This window comes from Leptopilina heterotoma, unplaced genomic scaffold, assembly GCF_015476425.1.
Source record: "Leptopilina heterotoma isolate Lh14 unplaced genomic scaffold, ASM1547642v1 Lhet_120, whole genome shotgun sequence".
Lineage (NCBI taxonomy): Eukaryota > Metazoa > Arthropoda > Insecta > Hymenoptera > Figitidae > Leptopilina > Leptopilina heterotoma.
This window is the reverse complement of record NW_025110838.1, coordinates 395,888-410,604: the sequence shown is the minus strand read 5'-3', so window position 1 is coordinate 410,604 and position 14,717 is coordinate 395,888. Positions and strand designations below refer to the sequence as shown.

Genomic DNA, 14,717 nt, shown 5'->3' with positions numbered 1-14,717 from the left:
GACCAATTTAAATAAACATTAAGCTAATACAGAAAATATTTTACTGATTTAAATATTCAAAGACTCCAAAATTCACTAATTTAGAAAAACATTTACCCAAACCAATAAATACTTTACTAAAAATATTTAGAAAATTTCCAGGTGAATTTTCTTTTGCGTGACAAAATTTGGCAGAAGAGAAACTGCTATTAACTCATTGTCAAATTAAACAAAGATACTTTTGTCTTTAACGAAAAGATACTTGAAATTAAATACAGAAAAAAAGGAGAAAAGCCAAATTAACTCGGAATGGAGCCAAGACAATTTTTTTCTGAAAAATAATTGCTCTGCTTACAAATAAGCGCAGCTCTCGAGACTGTACACGGTAGTCGATTGAAAAATAAAAAAAGAATCATCGAGGTTACTGGACTTTACGATGGAAGAAAAAAAGTGTCAGTTTTAGAGGAAACGACCCAGACAAACTGGTGCCAAAATTTCCAAGTTCATTTTACAAAAAAAGAAATAAAAATAATTTTTTACAATTTAAAAAAAATATTTTTAACTAAAAAGACGAACATTTAAAAATAAATAATGAAAATTTTGAAATATGAAGCGTAGAAATTAAAAATAAAAATGTCGTCTACATAAACGAGCGGATGATAAAAATATAATATTAAAAATAATAACTTTGAGAAAATTTTTGAAAATTTACTCTAAAATTTGAAATGATAATGCCATCTTGTGTGCTGATGAAGAACACTTTCAAATAGCAGATACTACTCCAGAGATATACAACTCGAAAAGTCCCTAGAAAACAATTTTTTATTTCAATGCAATTAAAAATTTAATTTTTCGTAATTTTTTCAAAAACGTACTTTTTGAATTTTTTTATTAATTATTTTGTTTATTTTTTTTATTATTTTTTACTTTATTTATTATTTTACTTTTTTTTTAATTTTATTTTATAGTCAATTTAATTTTAATTTTAATTTAATTATTTTTACTTTATTTATATTTTCAAATTGTTTTCGTCTTTTATATTAAAAATTCAGAATTTTTTCAAAACGAAAAGTAATGTAATTACTTTTTTAAATTAATAATGTCAAAAAATTTTTAAATACTAAATGAAATAATTAACTTTTACTTAAAATTAGTCGAGAAATTTTTGCTAAATATTAATTAGCATAATTGTCAACTAATTAAATTTTTAATTTTCAATAAACTAAATTTCTGTTTTTGCCAACTAACTAATTAACAAAACTTTTATCTTACTAAATATTTAATTAACGCATTTACTAACTAATTAATTAGAAAAATATATTCTTCTTAAAAAATTTTGTTTGCTAAATTGAATTAGTTAAAATTTTTTTCTACTTCAAATTTAGATTATAATCAGTGTACCACAAAAAGCTGGAAAAGAATTAAAATCTTTTATTATTGAAAAATTAATAAATTATTAAATGAATAATATTAATTTATTATTCGTTTAATAATAACAATAATCATAATTTTTATTTTTAAAGTAATATAAATAATAATTATACAGTAATTATTTTATTATAATTTATTTACACAAATTATTATTTTCTCCGATTTTCTCTAAATTGTTATAAAATAAAATTAATCAATAAATAGTAATAAGAGAAACTAATAATTAATTCTTCTTCTTCTTCTTCTTCTTTTTTTGAAATAAGTAAATTTTATCAATTGAGAGGAATGATCAAGTTTGACAAAAGTCAGCAAGAGATTAGTTAAGAAAAATACACATGAAAATTATTGAGTTCCTGCACACAGCTTGAAGACAATTTACTGTAGGTTATACTGATTGCAAATAGACTTTGAAAGACAGGTATTGCGCATTCTCTTGGAGGAATCTAACCAGTTGTTAAAGGGTTAGATAACCTTGTGATATTTTATTTCAAAAATAAACAATCGTGACCAACCATGAATTATTTCAGACTCAAATTCTTAATTTTGGAGTACTTTAAATTAATAATTTTATATTAAATTAAAATTAAATTTATATTAAATTAAAAATTGAATAAAAATAAAAGAATATTAATTATAGTGATATACTTTACAGTGCTCCATAAATTAAAAAATTTAAAAAAATTATTTTTGTTTTTCTATTTTATTTTCTATTTTATTTATTCTGTTTTCATATTTTTCGTAAAATTCCTAATTGCTCACTTTGAGATAAACTAAAATAATGAGAGAAAAAAATTATTCTTAAAATCATTTAAGTTTGTCTAGTTGATTAACTAATTAGTAAACTAATAATTTTGATAGCACATTTTTTTTATTAAAAAAATTAAATTATAAAATTCCCATATTTTATTTCGACGCATTTTTTTCAAAAAGAAGTATTTATCATTTATATCAAAATTTATCTTTTGATCTACCTCAAGGCTGCTGTTTAAAGTTTAAACATTAAAACAATTTCTAGAAAATTTGTTTCGCTTACATTCAGGACAAAAACAAAAACTACTTGTTTACAACGCACCTAATTTATTATTTTCCCTCTACTTAAAGTGAAAATGTATATTATATATCGATAAACAGGTTTCGTTTAACAATTTTTACAATTCTTAACTTGAGTCTCAAGAAAACAAAAAATAACTAAAGTGTAAACTACATGCAACTGCGTAAATTAAAGAATTGAAATTAAAATATATTATCAATTTCATTACGTTTATATTTTTTCATTTTTTCACCTTCATGTATATAAAAATTATGAAATCAAGGAAACAGTATAGATAAACTAATTATGTAAAAGTGTAAAAAGCAAAAAAAAAAAAAAAAAAAAATCTAATCATAATCACGTCTTCTTATTTGCAATAATTGAAAAATCATAAATAAATATCTTTTTAAGTTTTAAAAACAAATGTACTTTTTTTCTACAGAGCATTATAATATCTATAAAGATAATTACTAATTTAATAGACCGTTGCATGTCAATGTCTCAAATGAAGCGATTTAAATTGATTACGAAATAACTCGAAGGATACTGATAAAAGTTGTTAAAAAGAATTACATGTATATTGTAATCCGGAAATACTTTATGACTTTTCGAATACGTGTTTTTGATAAAAAAAAACATATTTCTCTGAATATTTATTGTATTTCTTACAAAATTTAAAAGAAAAAATACGCTTCGTTCAATCTTGGCAAATATTGCAAAATTTTGCAAGAATAGAATTCCAGCTACAAAGTGTAAAAAAAAATATACTTCAAATATGACTAGAGTTTTTATTTATAACTAAATAGTTAATTTTCATCAAACTAATTTCTTCATTAACATAAATCTCATCTAACTTAATTTTTTTCTAACATAATTGTGAGTATAATTGTCAATTAACTAAATTTTCAATTAACATATTTTCATAAAACTAAATTTTTAATTAACATAATTTTGAACTAATTAAATTCCTAATTAACAAAATTTTCATCTCACTAAATTTTTAATTAACATATTTTTGAACTAATTGAATTTCTAATTAACAAAATTTTCATCTCACTAAATTTTTAATTAATATTATTTTTAACTAAATAAATTTTTAAATTCAATAATTTTCAACTAAATAAATTTTTAATTACCATAATTTTCACTTAAACAAATTGTTAATTAACATACTTTTCAATTAAACAAACTTTTAATTAACTTAATTTCTCGCATAATTGTCAACTAACAAAGTTTTCAATTGACATTATTTTTAAATAAATACATTTTTAATTAACATAATTTTCATCTAACTAAATTTTTAGTTTACATAATTGTCAAATAAGTTTTCTATTAAAAAATTAAGAGAAAATTGTTAATTAAAAATTTCTTTAGTTGAAAATTACTATGATGAAAAATTTAGATAGTTGATAATTATATCTATTAAAAGTTTATTTAATTCGAAAATATGTTAATTAAAAATTATTATAGTTCAAAATTTCGTTTTTGACGATTATAATTCTGCAATTATTTATAATCAAATATAGAGAGTTTAACAGCAATTAATGTAAACGGATTTCAATTTTTAATTTACTTTTCTTTTCAATTTTTTTAGTTTCAAAATTAATTTCTTCACTAAATAAACTTATTTTTGAAATCTCGATTTAAAAAATAGTACCATTAGTGCGTTTTTTCAACGACATAAGTGTCAATAACAGTTATTTATAAAAATAGTAGCAAAATAGTTGAAATAGGTGAAAAAAGTGGCAAAAAATATCAATAGTCGCGTGAGTCCAAAGTCTGAAAATATTTTTTACTTAACAGAACTTTTATTTGTCCGAATAAAAATCTACCAGAAAAATTTTGAAGAAACTTCCAAAATAAACCAATTAGAAAGTATCAAGTAAAATTCTCCTCTATTGTAATATCAAAAATTCTAGAAGTTAATTCCAAAATTAAAAATAACATTTTTATGATTCATTTAGTGAAAAAAAAATTTTATTTGTTTTAAAAAATAAATTCAAATTCAAATTCTATTATAAACTAGTTAAATAGAATCAATTTATTTTTCAATAGCACTGGCTACTTATTAAGACTGACTTATTGAAAACGAAAAATTAAGACAAAACATAATAATTATTAGACCTCGAAATTTGTAACATCATTTAAATCTATTTTAATAAATGACGAATTCTTTAAAATTTCATGACGTATATCTTTATCTTCAAAAGTTATTATATTATTAACAGTTGAGTAAATGTATAACAAACTAATTCATTTGATAATAATTTCAATTTAATACAATTTTAAAATTTAAGTTTATTATTATAGATGGGAAATTCTCAATATATACGATGACGTAACACAAGTAAAACAAAAATTACCCATTTTTCAGTATTTTAATAACTCAACTGGAACAATAAAGATCCTTTATCTTTATTGTCGAATAATGGGAGAATTAAAAAAAAGGGTAGGGAAAATAACATAAATGACGTAAAGGAATAATTGAAGAACAAATAAAATTTTCTTTTCGGAAAATGTAATGTAGAATAATTACACAACTAAACTGGTGCATTGACTCTTCTCTTGTATAAGAAGAAGAAAAAATAAAATGATGATAAATGTGTCAATTGTCCTTGTCATTCTAATAGTTAAAAGTTCAAGGTCTGAAGTACGGAAGCTTTTTAGTCAAGTTTATAAACTATCCGACAAAGTGACAGGTCTGTCAAATAGAATCAAAAAATCCTCACGTCAAAGGCCTCGTAAGGCAAACACCAATTCTATACAATAATAATGCAAAAACTCTCAAGGAAACGACTGGTTATCCGTGGGAAGCTTGTAAACGCACTATCGAGCATAACGACCTTGAACTTGGTTATATAGTACGAGAAAACCACAAAAAACGGTAACCAGAATGTTTTTTATTTCATTGTTCAAAAAAAAAGATAAGATTCACTTTGGTTGTTAATTTTTTAAGATTCCTAAAACGATACGCAATTTAATTTATCATGTTTCAAATAAATTCAAACTAGACAAGGACGTCAAAAACTTCCTGCTATCAAATTTGCACTAATCAAGGCAAAAAAAAAACAATCAAAAAAAGAAGAAACAAAAAAAATTAAAAAACAGAAAATAGAAACAGAAAATAAAAAAATAAAACAAAAATAGTAAAAAACATTTTTAAGTAACATTAATTTCCTCAACTAAATTTTTAATTATAATTTTGAACTAAATCATTAATAAACAATATTTTCATCCTAATTTTTTAATTAACATAATTTTCAACTAAAGTTTTATTTAACATAATTGTCAATGAATTAAACTTTTAATTAACATAATTGTCAATTAAAAAATAAAATTGTCAATAAAAATTAAATAAACTTTTAATTAACATAATTGTCAACTAACTGAATTTTTAATTCTAATTTTCATTCACCATCGAAAAAGAGAAAAAAAAAGAAAAAATAAAATAAAAAATCGGAAAGGAAAATAATGAAGGCAAAAAAGGAAGAAAAAACAAACAAAAAAGAAAACAAAAAAGAGAATTAAAGAAAAAAAGCAACAAAAAAAGAAAATGTAATAAATGTAAGTGTTAGGTTATTAATGAAACTTTAAACATTCGAAAAGAATAATTTTCGTTGTCAAATTTTATGACTTTTACCGATTATAATTTTTGCATTAATGGAAGCAAAATGGAGAAATTATGAGGCATAAAATACAACGGTGCAAAAGATAAGTTACACATTACGAGACTTCCGTGTGTTGAGAAAAAACTGTTAAAATCAATCAAATTTATACCTACATTTATGACTTAATAATTAGTAGATAATACCGCGCGATAAATTAATTACCCTTGTATACAAAGTTCGATATTTCAATATTTTTTTTATGCCTCCAAGTGTTTTTAAATAATGAAAAAATAATCCATTACTATAATTACTATTAATCAACTTTTAATTTCAGTCACTTTTTTATCGAAATTGCAATTTTCAAAAATTATATTCTTTTCTACTTTGTTTATTATTTCCTTTTTTATCTATTATTACTTTTATACAATGTTAGCACATTGTACTGTATACTATTTCCACTTGGAATTTCGAATATAGAATATTTGGAAAAAACAAAAAGAAAAATTATTTTACGCATTAAATTAAAAGTTGTAAAGTGACGAGTTGTCGCATGCACAACGAAGATTTTTAAAGATAAGAAGACAACCTCGAGAATTCTCGAGGTTGCAAAAAAAAAATCTCGTTATCGAAGAAACAATTGGAAACTGTTTCATACTTAAGTAAAATGCGGACATAAAAAAACATTTCTCACATTCAAAATAATCACAAGTTAATTTTAATAATTTGTTGACTGACTGTAAACTAAAAGGAAAAAAATTTGCAAAAAAAATAACCAACATTTGCAATTTAGTTACACTATATAAACACTTTTTACAATGCCACTGTTGAGTTTCAATTAAAGTATGGACTATTATCATAATCTACTTTCATTTTCACCACAACTAACGTAATTATTAAGAATTCAAATTCAGTCTCGTATATTTGCATTGAAAATTATTATGCAGAATTCGTTACCTATGCCTCGTTTTAATACTAAATTAGTTACAATTTATATCAATCTAATATTTCAAGAAAAGAAAAAAAAACCTTAACGGATAATTATACTATTAAACGATTTTTTTACAGCCTTGATAATTAAATTACAAAAATATCAATACGATCAATACGAAAAATGCATATTAATAGTTATTTCTGGACTTATCACTAAAAAAAAGTGCAAAGAGTTTATATATTCGAATAAACTTTGCTTATTGCAATGTTAAATATTGTCTTTGATAGTAATCAAAAAAAATATTTATCCAGTAGTTTAAAAAACAAACTATTTTGTAATATTTTTTTTACTTCGAAATTTGCATTTTAACTGATACAAAAGAAAAAATTATGTAAAAAATGATAAAAAAAATACTGCGCCGGTAAGGAATATGTAATAAATAAAATCCACTAAAAAATTGTGAGTCAAGAATTCTAGAAAAAAGAAAAAATCCACGGGGAAACGAATAATCGAATCAAAAAGCAGATATAATGCATTAGTCTTCTGAATAATTAGAAACGTGTATTGTTTCGTTTGTAACAATTCAAGATCAACGCCTACACTTCCTTTTGTATGATCTCATTTTTCTTCTCCTTTTTTTTGTAAATGTAAAAAGACAAATTTATGCAAAACTTACACTCAGAAAAAATTGTGTCTGAATCCTCTTTATTTAGTTTTATAAATTTTATTTTTACGTTATTCTAAATAAATTTTGTTGAATTTAAACTATGAATAAACAATTATTTAATTTAAGTAAACATTTGGTTCAAATAAATAAATTTTGAGTTCAAAGAAAGAATTTGGTTATCTGCAGCAAATTTTTAATTGAAACGAACATATATTTGATTAAAAATATAGCAAATTTGGTCAGTATAGCAAATATTCTTTGTAATTAAACTCAAAATTTCCTGGATTATTCTTATTTTTATTAAATTGATAATTTTAAAAAAGAATTGATTTTTTATTTCCAAAAAAATAATTTTGGAAAAAGTTTGAAATATTATTTGGTTAATTCAACTAAAATTAGGTTGATTCACCTACATTTGTTTGTTTCAAACAAATTTCGGTTATTTCAACTAAATATTTTTCAGAGTGTATCAGCAATGCAAAAATTCTTTCTTGCAAGAATGCAATAAGCAAAATTTCTATTTAACAAAGTGGAAATATACCTGTTAGTCAAACATCCTGCTTTGTATTAAATCCCCGAGATAATAACTATATGCACAATAAATAGAAATAAAATCGAATCCTCTCGATTCGGTCAAAGTCATCTCAATCATGAGTCACAAGAAATGTGTATACAATTATTATTCCACGAATAGTAGAATAGATGAATAAGAAGAACAAAAAACGAATTCTCATCATTAAAGATCAGTCCAAAGTTCAAAAAACATCCAAGTGATAGAAATCACAAAAAAGAAGAAATGGACAAAAAAAACTGTTATGCTAACATCAATTTTCAAAAATTCCTCCGATTTATCTGTGTAGGAAACTTCGAACCAAAATAGTGTAAAAAAATTGTCAAACTGAAAGAACCCAATCGGGAAAGTTCTATAAATTTTTTTTTTTAGAATGATTTGATCCCAGTTAAAACAAAAAATTCTATAGAATTATACTAGAATTATTCTAGTTATAAATAATATAACTAGAGAGTTTTTATTTATAACTGAATAGTTAATTAAATTTTTAATTAACACAATTTTTATCTAACTAAATTTTTAATTTACATAATTGTCAAATAAGTTTTCTATTAAAAAATTAGGAGAAAATTATTAATTAAACATTTCTTTAGTTGAAAATTATTAGATTTAAAAATTCAGTTAATTGACAATTATCTTAACTAAAAGTTTATCTAATTTAAAATTACCATGATGAAAAATTCAGATAGTTGACAATTATATTTATTAAAAGTTTATTTAATTTAAAATTACCATGATGAAAAATTTAGATAGTTGACAATTATATTTATTAAAAGTTTATTTAATTCGAAAATATGTTAGTTAAAAATTATTATAGTTAAAAATTTAGTCTTTTGACAATTATTAAAAATTTGCTTATTTGAGAATTAGAAAATTATAGTATAGTTAAAAATTATGTTCATTGACAATATTTTGTTCGATAAAAATTATGTCAATTAAAAACTTAGTTAATTAGCAATTATCTTGATTAAAAATTTAGTTAGATGACAATTATGTTTATTAAATATATTTAGTAAGATAGAAATTTTGCTAATCATATATACAGTTAAAAATTATGTTAATTAAAAATTTAGTTAGATGAGAATCATATAAATTAAAAATTTCGTTATAAATAAATTTATTTCTCCACTTGAGAACGCCAAGATCGACACTAGGTGGCGAGAAACCTGATTTTATCAACTGAACTGTCATCTAGCGGTGACCTTGGCGTTCTCAAGTGGAGAGCAGCATCTCCATATTGAATCTGAAGATGTTCGTCAATATTAGTAACTCTACAATTATTTATAATCAAATTTAGAGAGTTTAATAATTAATATAAACGGATTTCAATTTTTAATTTACGAAAGTAAATATTTTCTGGTCTCCAATTTTTTAAGAGTTTTGGAATTAATTTCTTTGGTAAATAAATTGATATTTAAAATCTCGGTTTAAGAAATAATACCATTAGTGGATTTTTTTAACGAAATAAGTGTCATAGTTTTTTAATAATTTTTTAATAACTTATTTATAAAAATAAGGAACTAAATAGTGGTATGAGCTGAAAAAAGCCTCAAAAAGTACCAACAGTCACGTGAGTCCAAGGCCTCTTACAGTGAAAAGAAGAATAAACACAATTCTAAATCTCATTAATCTAACACAACAATAAACATATTTTCTAAAGAGAATTTTTTTTTTCAAAGAAACAATTCTAATGTCGTCGCAGCTGTACACGGAGAAGACGAGGATTAAAAAGAGTCTTCAAAAACATCGCGCCTTAAATGATTCCATATAAAACTGATTCACGAACCAAGAAATAAAACTTGGTATGTGTATCACCTGAAGTGACATAACTAGAAAACAAGATATGTTGGATTATCAAGACAAGATTTTCCACTCGAGATCGCATTATCAAAAGAGAACAAAGATGATTAATGCGAAATGTCCTTTTATTAAATTGTCAAGTTTCTAAAAAAAAAAAAAAATCGAAAGAAAAAAAGAAAAGAAAACGGAATTATACTTGTCAAAATGTCACTAACTTTAGTTCAGTTCAGAGGAAAAAAAATACCACAGTCATTGTTTCAAATTAGACTTGTTACATGAGCAGAAAAATTTTTATTTCAATTTCACATGCAACGAGTAATAATTTCGAGTACATATTGAAATCTAGTGAAAAAGAATAAAATTCAACAATGTTTTATCAACAACTTTCTGAATTAATAAGTCTTTATAATTGAAAGGTATAAGAGAGAGCCTTGTCATTTTATAGCTTCATAAGTTTTATCACGTGTATGTCACTAAAGTACTTCGATATAATTCAATTTGCATAATCTCTATGCAACACTTGTTTATACAAAATTCAACATTTCAATGTTCAAAATATTGTAAATAACGTCACTTTATATGTGGGAAATCCGAGTCATTCACTTGAAAGAATTACTTATTTGTACATACGCAACTTGAAATTGAAAATTAATCACTTTTATTTCTCATTTTTATAAACTTCAAAATTTTCCTCTTAAATTTTTTATTTCAGAAAGAAATTCTTTTTTCTTTTATTTATAATACAACTTTTCTCCAATTATTAATTAACAAAAGAATTTTTTTCAAATTTATCTTATAAAAATTTTTTATTAAAAGAAAACCCTTTTTTAAAAGTATAAAAATTATAACGAGTAAATAATTATTTTTTTTAAACAATTTGCTTTCGACAAACAGTTTTTTGTTTGAAAGAAAAATTGAAACTTCTGAGCTATTTGGAATATGTATTTATTTCAAATTTAGTAAACTTTAATAGTGACTTCCATTTCACAAGTATCTTGTCACCTATTTTTACGGTGTAATAAACAAATTTTATCATTTAAAAAAATCATTCAAGGTTGTAAGTGACGATTTAGAATGCATATTTAGTTTGTATATTTAGTTTGTTAACAGTAACGCGTTAAGTGTCGATTTTTCTTTTCTTTTTTGAACATCTTCGCATTTTGATTTTAAAATGTTTAGACATTGTATCAATATGTACCACTCGCAAGTTACAAAAAGAATTTTATACGAAAACAAACTGTATAGAAATTAATAGTAATTTATACTATTCTTTCCTCTAATTTTTTATACTAATAAAATTTACATTTTAAAAGTATAAAATATTTATTAATATTTAACTAATCTATAAAATTTACAATTGATTTATGTTTATTAATATTAATAGTAGAAAATTATAATAACCTTTTAATTTATATTTGCTTTTTATTAAAAACGTTTATTAGTTACCTTGAAATAAAAAAGGACTAAACATTTCTTCAATTAGTCATTTTTTATAACAAAATACTAATAATTATAATTTATCGCATAACAAAAGTTTACAATTCATTATGTAATCGAGATAGCTAAGTGGCTTCACTACTGGATTACCAGTAGCAAGCACTTGGGTTCAATTCTTCGCGAGGGCGAATTTTTTCCGTTTCTGATTTTTATATTTCAGTAATTATTAAATCAAAGAGAATAATAAAGATTATATTTTTATTCCATTTGAATTCCCGTTATTTTTTTTTATTAAAAAAAGAAGAAAAGTAATACTGCCGGTAATGATTTCAACTCTTTAAAAAAAATTAATACCAATTCATTATGAGTAGTTGTATGCAAATGAAATGGATATTACCATGAATAGTTTAAATATCAATGAATCATAGAGGAAAAAGTACAACAAAGAATATTTTTGTTTTACATATCTAGATATTATTCATTTCAAACTTTAGAGTTCAAGTTAAAAATTTTCATCATTTTGGACAATTTAAATAAATAAATTTTAACAATTTTAATTTTTGCCATTTTAAAATGTTTGCATTTTAAAATTTTCTAAGTTTTTACTTTGGACAAGTTTACAAAGTTTATAATCAACTATTTAGAAGAAAAAATATTTTTCTGGAAAAATTTTTGTCTATTTCAAATTTTCACCGATTGCACAGACAGTTTCTTCATCGACTGTTTAAAAAAAGAAAAGTTCGTAAACAAGAAATGTTTTGTTCCACTTAAAAAAACATATTTCCTTCTAATTATTAATCCTTAACGTTGTTGATTTCACCCTCGTCATTTTTAAAAATTTTAAACTCACTTTTCATGAGTTAAAGAAATATACAAGCAAGGAGTATAGGATACTAAATTAAAAATTGATTCGAGATCACTTGGATAAGAATTAGTTCATTTAGAATAGTTACCTTAGCAATTTAAAAAAAAAATTAAGAAGTGAATAAAATTAAACAAAAATTAAACAGTAACGATTAGGAAAATAAAAATTTCGCAAAAGATGTAACTCACCCTCAACACCCTCCACTTCATACTGATTCTTAGGATCCATTTCGACAATCTCAGTGACGCACATTATCACTTTTTCATTCATTTTAATCGCGGCAATAGTCTCTTAAAACTCCAAGCAAATCCACAAGTCTGACGAGTTTCCGTCACTGATATAAGATCCCTGAATTGCATTGAACTTGAAAATATTTTTCACAAATGCACTCTTTCGTAAACTTTTGCCGGAAAAGATAAAATCCCTCCAGTTTACGTAATCACTGCCTCTATCACAGCCAAACACTTATTGATATACAAAAACTGCGAGATGTTTTCTCAAAACTTTCAAAAACTGTGCGACGGTTTTTCACAAACAATTCGGATTTTCAAAAACTGCGACGTTCTTTTGAAACTAATTCGTATTTCCGAGGAGTATTTTCAAAACTGATTCAGATTTCCGAGATGTATTACCAATAATTCGGATTTCCAAATTGAAACTTGAAATCGTACGTTGAATACTCGAAATTGTATCTTGAAAACTTGAAATCAGTGAAATGATGCATTAGCACTCATCATTTGAATGACTGGCATCATTCTCATCAAGTGTATCGAAAACAATTTCCTTTATAACACCTCCCGAGATAACGACAAGACTCAGCATCCATTTTAAAATAAAATCAAGATTAAAACTTTTCCAGAATAATAATATCAGCTTTTCCTCTTTTTCAGATTGATGAAGCTCTAAATACAGATTTTTTGCCTTATCAGATTGGCAAAGCTTCTAATACAACAAAGTTGGATTAATACCGCGTGTATTGTAGGATACATTCGTAAGTAAACTATTATAGCGGATTATTCACAAAGATAGTGATTGAGTGAAAGAGAAAGAGAGATAAAAAGAGAAAAACTTAAAGAGAAAAAGAGAAAAAGATAATGATAGAAAAGAGAGGAGAAAAAGAAGGGAAGAACAAATAAAAAGAGATGAGAAAAAGAAGGAAAGATAATGAGAGAAAAAGAGGGAAAAAAATAGAGAGAGAAAGAGAGAGAGGGTTGAGAATTAGTGGAGATAAAAAATTATGGCAAGGCCATTATTAAATCTAATCAGAAGTTACACTAAGCGAAAGAAATCTCAAGGCTGCAGATGTTCATCGAATGTTCATCAGCCAGAGAGATAATGATCGCAATGTATCCGGAGGTCGACAGACGCGTGTACTTCTTTCGAATGTCATGTTTGTACACAACGGATGATAATGCACCTACCGGATTGCTTTATGTATATAGTCAAAGAACGAAAAATCCTCACGAGTGGGGTACAATGCGATGCAGAGAGAAAGGGAACTCGCTTGGGAGGTGGACATGCACACTTAGGGATGGAGGAATATTATCGAAGAGGTGGCAACTATTTCCGATCTACAACTCGTTTTCAATGCTATTTTCCTCTTCCATTTATTTCCGAGTTCAGTAATACTTTCCTCTTCTCCCAAGTCTGCCGCTCTTCTCCAAATCCACAACTCCTCTAATCCGCAATTATTCTTATCCACAAATCTTCAAATCACCAAATATTTAAATCTTCAAATGTTCTCCAAATCTTCTATTCCTTAAATCTTCAACTTCTCTTGCAATTATAAAAAATCTGTAACTCTTCTAAACTTTGATTCTAATCCAAATCTGCAATTCTTCAAATCTTCGGTTCTTTTACGAAATTTCAACTCGCATCCAAATCTACAATAGTTCAAAACTGCGATTCTTTTAAAAATCTGCAACTCTTCTACAAATCCACAATTGGTTATAGAATCATTTCCATTTTTAAAACACAAGCGATAAAAAATTCTAAAATGGTTTACACAATTGTAGAACCAATGCGTAATTCTATTGTGATCCAAAAAAGGAGATTTATCATTTTTTCTCGAAATGCCTCATCCTCTTTATGTTCTCATTAATAGAAGCAGATTTCAATCAATTTTCGTTCTTCACAATTTTTTTTTCAAATTCCTTGTGAATTAACAAACATTTGCCAACTGCCGAACAAATATATTCGAATTTTCTCCGAATGCATCATTTTGAATTATCATCATAAATATTCAAACACAAATACAAACGAATAAACATCAATATAAGTACCTACTCAAATATAAATATATAAATATAATATAAATGTAAATATTCGAGTAAAAATATACAAATATTTCCACAGATAATAAAATCTTCTAAACTCTCCTTTTCTCGAACCTCAACAT

General features: G+C 24.2%; 1 protein-coding gene across 4 annotated transcripts in view; it reads right to left on the bottom strand.

Moving 5' to 3' along the window:
* Positions 1-14,717, bottom strand: part of LOC122510787 — a 171,377-nt gene that overhangs the window by 112,481 nt on the left and 44,179 nt on the right. Inside the window, exon 1 of one of the 4 annotated variants that reach the window (XM_043625687.1) lies at positions 12,508-14,526. The exons of 2 other annotated variants lie outside the window; for them this stretch is intronic. In XM_043625687.1, coding sequence (XP_043481622.1) covers positions 12,508-12,589 — 82 coding nt within the window. In that variant the 5' untranslated portion in view covers positions 12,590-14,526. Of the gene's footprint in view, positions 1-12,507; positions 14,527-14,717 lie in introns of those variants that run through there. One more of the 4 variants, XM_043625702.1, reaches the window with a different exon arrangement.